At 34.9% G+C, this 7,206-nt stretch overlaps 1 protein-coding gene across 1 annotated transcript; it reads right to left on the bottom strand.

Annotated features, from left to right (window-relative positions):
* Positions 1–265: 265 nt before the first annotated feature.
* On the bottom strand, positions 266–3,601 carry LOC128235681 (cell adhesion molecule 3-like). Its single transcript, XM_052950483.1, has 3 exons — positions 3,262–3,601; positions 1,520–1,775; positions 266–326 (listed from the first exon to the last, which is right to left on the bottom strand). Exons 1-3 carry the CDS (start codon positions 3,599–3,601, stop codon positions 266–268), a joined length of 657 nt encoding a protein of 218 aa, XP_052806443.1.
* Positions 3,602–7,206: the final 3,605 nt, after the last annotated feature.

Here is a 7,206-nt window from a genome sequence, read left to right as displayed (position 1 = left end):
ATGTATGTGCTAAGTGTACCAATAAACTTGTAAACTTGTAAACTTACATTTTACAAATAAGCGCACCGACGCGTTTTTCGCCTCTCCATACTGGTTGTATCCTGAACATGTATACACTCCAGCGTCCGAACATTCAGCCCGTAGTACATATATAAGTTGGTGTACACCAGATCTTGCAATGATTATTTTACCGTCTTTTGTTAACGTCATATACGAAACGGGATCACTTTCTAGAGAACATTGCATATGGTTTAATGAATGTTCATCAACTTCTACAGATGCGTGGGATACGTTGTTGAGTTGTAACATCAAATTTTCCGCCCCATCTAAAAATAAATAACAGTTGACAAACAATATGTTGACTGTTTATACTATGATGTTTCACATGACTTTTAAAATGAACTACTTAAAATGGACAGTATAAAGTTCTACATCACTCTTTTTCATATACCGTTTGATTGTGTATATTGCATTTAATGTGAGGCTAAAGTGGCATGTGCTTAATGTGTCTGTGTTCAGAATAAAAGCTTGTTTTATTCAATTTATAATAACTTTGGTTTGTCTAAGTATATGACTATAAGACTAAATAACAGTGTTGAAACCTTAAACAAGAACTTGTATTATGAAAAAGTAAAAAAGGGAAAGCGAGAAACTCAGAAATCAGAATGTATATAAACAGTTCAGTTACAGTAAAATTAAGAAAAGGCCATTTTAAAAAGATCTTGAAATCCTCCAACTAAGTGTCTCGTATACCATTTTGCGAAATAATAAGCATACCATCAAAGTAAAGTGCCTGAATCTTATATTTTTGTATTTGAGTGAATAGAAAAAAGAAAACACCATGCTGCCTCAAATTCCCTTATTTTGCGGTGTGTAACAAATTTAAAACCCGTCTTCCTCTGTTATATATCATTTACATTTTTTAAGTCTGAAATGTTGGTGTATTTTTATAAGTTAAGACCCAATAGCAGTTGAAGGAATCAGTTTGTTCTTTACTCATTTTCAATCTCAATTATGCTTGAGCGTATCGTTATTCTGTGCAACAACTTGTTAAGTTTTACTACTAAATATGCTGCGCAATCAACGGTCATATTAACACGAAATCGGATGTTTCTCAAAACATATTTAATACATGTTTTGTTCGTATGTTATTTCAGGAATGCCTAAGATTTACGTATATCTTCATGAAAAACAGAAACATTATTTAACTTTTTAGTGGTCCACAGTTTTACATAAAAATAGTTTGTTTGTTTTTAAACTCTTGATGGCCACCCCAATCCCCTTTCGTTCTTCACGATTATAATTTCACTAGTACAGTATCTTGAGTTAGTGCATTGTTATAAATTGTTTCTGAATAAAAAAATAAATAATGAATACAATCAGTTCGCCCGATTCGCAGTCACTAATATTTGTTTTTACCAGATTGGACAATAGTTTCAATGTCGTTATTTTTTATGTTTGTGTTGCTTACAAAATAAACTCACAAAGAATATCCAGATGAAATGTTGCAGTATCATACTGTGTGATCATCGCTGATATCAAAGTGGGCCGGAGAAGGCTGGACACGTTACAAGTGTAACTGGCCTCATCACTTCGCTGTACGTTTGGAATGGTCAAGTTCTGTGTATTCTGTTTGACCCAGGAATTATCTGTTCCGGACCTCGTCCACTCAAAGTCAACAGTTGGAGGGTTTCCCGGTGTGTACAAACACTGGTAAACAAGGTTTTCCCCGCGGACTTTACTAACGTTCTGCAATATTCCCGTTTTCGGACCATCTGAAATATTCAACGAATACCTGCACACACAGATAAGAATAAAAATTACATCCGTCCAAAGGCTTTAGGAAAATCTTTTTTAACCTTCGGTATGAGAATGCTTTCAGCACTCCATCAAACCGTTACAAAGGATGGCCAGACCATGAGTACGTAGATGGCGGAGAACTATCCGCCGTGCAAGACAATCAAAAGGCCTCGCCGGCTAGTATCTTCAGTTCTTCTGTTATACTCATGGATCCAGTAACACCATAATAGTATCGTAATGTAACATCATACGGAGGTCCTAAAGCCAAAACATGGTTAATAATACAGACCAGACCAGGTGTAGGTATGAGGAGCCAGGTTGGCGTCGGCTTCACCACCCACTAAAGGTCCGTCTCCCAGGACAATGGCAATGTTGTTGTTGGTAATGATTGGGCCAGTGGTAGTTCCATATTTGAATGAAGGTAAAAGAGGTGGATCTGAGAAACAAACGGTCCCCTTCCGAATTATAATTTAAATTGAACACATGATCAGATCAAGATAGTGTAATTAAATCCAAACTGTATTGGATGTACTTTAAAATGAAACATACGGGATTTATTTATGTGTGAAATGCGTCAACAATACATATTCTAAAAAGTGAAATAAATGCAGCCGAATTAGTATTTGAATTATGTGCATCTTATCGTTATATGTTACATGCTTAATAAAAAAATAAATAAAATGTTACTAAAATATAACAGATAATTTATACGTAAGGACAAGTAACAACAGATATACCCATTCTAATACGAATCGCTGATTATGTGTACATTCAACGAGATGATGCGTTTTACATATATATCAAATAAATTAAAACTTTTGGCAATGTATTCTTTTTCACATTATTGCTGATCGATCCACTAGATCGATCGGCATCCCATAAAGATCGAATACCTCAGTTTGATATTTCGTTTTTCACATCAACTGGTATTTTTCTTTACAAATCGGCATATTTAACGATATTTCCTACTAATTCTGAGCTTTATTTTACGTGCATATATTTGAACGAAATTTGGGTTTCGTTTGAATTATTGATATTACTGTTAGTTCTCTTAGTTCGAGAGATGTGTATTAGTATAAATTGCTTGTATTGTTTTAATTCTATAACGCATAATAGCGATGTGTTAATATCCTGATAAGTATTCGAAAAAAACTATATTTGTATATGGATATATAAATAAATTGTTGATATCCTACGAACATGTTCGTGAAACCGTGGTTTTTGTTTAGCCCCTTGTTTGCAATAACGAACCAGTACATAATACTGGTAGATATGGAAATAAAAACTGTGTTTTGAGCCGGTGATGCTCAATGATCAGATTGAAGTCTAAATACCGTTCCGAGTTCGGTGTGCAACAATCACTAGTATGTCTCTAAAATGTTCTTAAATCTCGTGTGTTAGATGATAATAAATCGAATACGTTTTGTCTTATAAAGGCCATGCCTTATTCATGTTACTCACATAATACATTGATAGATGGCTTTGTGGAAATCCTATCCACTCCCACATTGTTTGCTGAGCAGTATATCTGGCCACTCTGATCAAACTTTAACGGGGTGAAGTTAAGTGTGCTCAACGTCACGTTGAGGTCTCCCTCCTCTTGGTACGTGTTCGTGGAAAGCGACGTTACGTCTTGCACCTGTCCTGACCTTTGGATAAACCAATTGACCTTGGCAGCCGGTATCCCGCCCGATGTTCGGCACTGCAGTGTCGTTTGGGTATTCTCTCTCACGTTGATAGGGTCGGCGTCGGGAGATAATGTCACTGTGGTGATACCAACTGCAAAACATAAGCTTTGCATAGAGGTTTCTACTGGTAAGACTTTATTCTCCTGGAGGTATGTGTTTTCGGACGTTTAAAACAATCAATTAGGTGGGAAATGATTTTCTCATAATGTTTATATCATGATTGATCAATTCAAGCTTCCTGAGTTAGAACTTACCAGATAAAAGCAGATGCTTATAGTTTAAAATGTTTTTGAAGACACATTCATATTGTATCTATGTTCGTTTAAAAGGCTTTTATGCACAGAATATTAGTCAAATATTGCACTTGAACTAACCTTAAACGATAGTATGCCATTTTCCCTATGTTATAGAGTATGTTGTTGCGATCTTAGTACAATCAGTACAGTATTCAATAGCTTCCCTATCAAACACTATGTTAACAATCCAAACTTCATCAACTGCAAATAAGATAACCTAATAAACAATTTTAATTTTTTGCGCTTAATGATGTTTCGTTTTGGTCGGTCAATAGCTATGTAACTAATGATACTTCCATAGGATATGTTTGAATATATTGCAAGTAGCGTTTATATTAATAACGTTAAAGTCTTTACTCTTCAATTGATGAAAAAGCCTTCCAAGAGTTCCAGCCGGTTTCATATCTGTGTAGACAATGGATTAGAATTAATGGTATTTTGCATAAACAGTATGACTATACTTGTGGGATCATATGTGTTCGTATCAGTCAGAGACGGTCGATTAAGTAACTTTTGAAACAAGTATGCCACCTCGCCCCAATACGCATGGAATTTTCAATAATATGTTATCAAACAAAGTTAATTGGCACGTTCATGCATGTTTATTTGCATTGAAGTGTTTGGATGCACGTGGAATATTTGGGCGAAAACCGTGATTAGAAAAAGTAACCAGTTTTGGAGAAATCAAATTTTTTAACCTACCCTATGCACATGATAAAAAACTAGTTAGTTCATTAGTGCAATATGAATTGAGTTAATGTTCATGTTAAGCCATTTAAAAGGCACAGGTCTATGTAAGTATTGTATTTCTATAAAGGATCTAAATGACAGATTTACTATGATTTTATCATAAGCAGTTTATGATTATTTACATGAAACCCCATGCTTATGATAAAATCATAGTAAAACTTCCATTTAGAACTTTCATAAGCTAAACTGCTTGTCATCTACAGCGCAAATGGTTGTACATTTCTTAAAAATGCCTTAAATCACCCTTGCTTTCCAAGATACTCATATTCACATGCCCGACGAGTGCATATACTGATTGGTACACTGTGTTAACATATAAATCAACTAACATGGCTTATGTTCGAACCCTTGCTTTAAGTGTAAAATGCTGATGTTTTAATACCAATGCAAGTTTCTGAAACGATCATTAAAGAAACAAGTAACCTTATAACATAATGTACATAGGTAATTTATCTTGTTTTTTTATTCCCTATTAACTTAATATGATTATTGATTGTAATACAATTTCCTATTTTATTAAAACAAGGACATCTCACTTCCGATACTGCGACTCCGAAAAAAATATAATCGATCGTAAACACGCCATTGTTTGAAATATCATTATTTCAAAGAAATAACTTAAACTATCTTTATTTCATGGAAATATATTGTAATAAAGATTTCTTCTGAATAACAGAGAGAACATTTTTTCATAACATAGTCTACTCTCAGGCTAACAAACTGACATGCTGTGAAATGCATATTTCAGGATTGAAATTAATTTCGGCTGCATTCATGTGATCTTCCAATACCCTATGTCAAACCGCCAACTCCCATGTGGCGCTTCTTAGGAGAGTTGTCAGTTTGACCTTGGGGTTGGGCATTCTAGATCGAATAAATGCCGTCGAAATTAAATTCAATCATTATATTTGCATTTTGTTTATTGTTTCATTCGAGTAAAAATCTGCGTTTAGTTAACCGATCGTGAAGGGGCTCATATAGCGTTACACCCTTATCCAAGCCTTGTAGCTGGTACTTTATTGTTTTATGCCTCTCCGCTAATGAAACACATGTAGTTCGCTGCCTTATTTAAAAAATTATGACAGTTAAATGAAAAATTCTGGTTACAATCTCTCTTTTGTATCTAAATTGCTTCGTATCCTTAACGTATTATAAGGTAATACATGTCTGAACAATTTAGAATTATTCAACATTTTAACAGCTTTTATTATGCTTGAATTTCAAAACAAACAACATTTTGTGTTGAATGAAATACATGAACATATCAGCCTTTGAGTTTCTGCATGGAATGGCTAAGCTACAGGTGCAATTATTGAAGAAATCAGTATCTATGTAGGTAAACCTTATCAGGTATGCATCAAATATGTTATACTTCTCGTATTCTAAATGTAGAATCGGCATCCGTTCGTTATCGAAACTGAACGTTTACAAGGGCAGTAATGTATGGTGCGTCCAGGTTTTCTGGTTCATTGTTTGAGATGAAAATCGTCTTCGATTCCGTGAGTATAAACAGTGTTTTCTACATGTTTCAATGGTATTTTTTAAAAACGACTTTGTGCACCGAATGAAGAGAAATTGATTGTTTTAGATGCAATTCATATTTGTATTAAATATCTCATGAAAACAATGCATCTATTACTAGTAGGGATGGAAGCGAATATCCGAATATCCGGATATTAGATTAGTATTCGGATACTAATATTGGTATTCGGATATTCGTATAATTTTCTTAATATTTTTTGTATAAATTATGCGGTTAAAATGGTCGATTAATTAGTGTAGGTCTTAAACATCTTAGCGTTTAGACTGTTTCAGGTGCTGCACAGACTGATTGGCGAAGCGTGATGGGTGTCATAAACCGTCTGCTATTAATTGGTTGTTTGCACAAGGCGCGAGATTGCATTTTTTGAAGGGTCCATGGTCCTGTTTATGAAAACAAGTGTTGTTTATGGTCTCTGAAGTGGCTAATTGGCACTAATTGGCAGTAGTTGACATCAATGATGACGTATATGATATGTGCATTAATCCATACGATTTAACTGTCCAATCACAAAGTAACGTCATGCAATCAGTAGATTATTAACCAATCAATTATCTTAATGAATATGCATAAATCAAGTATTGATGTCTGAATAAAATTATTAGAAAAAAATCGTTTCATTTCTATTTTATTCCCAATCAGTTAACATCGTTTTAAAGTTTATCAATTGAGCAATCTTGTCAAAACTGGAACTATGCCTCCGAAAGTGACTTCTAGTGTTTGGAAGTATTTCACTAAAACTGAGGATGGTAAAAGTGTTGTGTGTAACTTGTGTAGTGTGAAACTTGTGTATTGTGGCGGGACTTCAAATCTAAGGAATCACATGAAGAAGCATCCTGTGTGCAGTCCGCCATCAACTCCGTCTAAGACCCCCCTGGTGCAGACGACACTTGACGTCACCGTTTCCACCCCTCCGAGGATGCAGGCTGCCACGACGGAGAGGATTACCCGAGCGGTGACGGACTGGGTCGTACGTGACTGCCTTCCACATTCCTTTTGACACATTTATATGACGCACAATGGATGTAACGTATTTGTTTACGACTTAAAACGATAATGACGTAAAACAGATTAGTAAAAACACATCAAGCTTACGACGGATACCAACTGAAGTGTACTATTATTTCATATG

Source organism: Mya arenaria, chromosome 5 (assembly GCF_026914265.1).
Source record: "Mya arenaria isolate MELC-2E11 chromosome 5, ASM2691426v1".
NCBI classification, from domain to species: Eukaryota; Metazoa; Mollusca; class Bivalvia; order Myida; family Myidae; genus Mya; species Mya arenaria.
This window is presented reverse-complemented; position numbering and strand designations above follow the sequence as displayed.

Bases quoted from the DNA above. Each gene is read 5' to 3' on its own strand.
- LOC128235681 (XM_052950483.1), bottom strand. From the start codon at position 3,601: ATGCAAAGCTTATGTTTTGCAGTTGGTATCACCACAGTGACATTATCT. The intron at 1,776-3,261 runs GTGAGTAACATG...TGAATATTTCAG, and splicing joins GCCATCTATCAATGTATTAT to ATGGTCCGAAAACGGGAATA. The intron at 327-1,519 runs GTATGATACTGC...ATTTATTTTTAG, and splicing joins ATATCAGCGATGATCACACA to ATGGGGCGGAAAATTTGATG.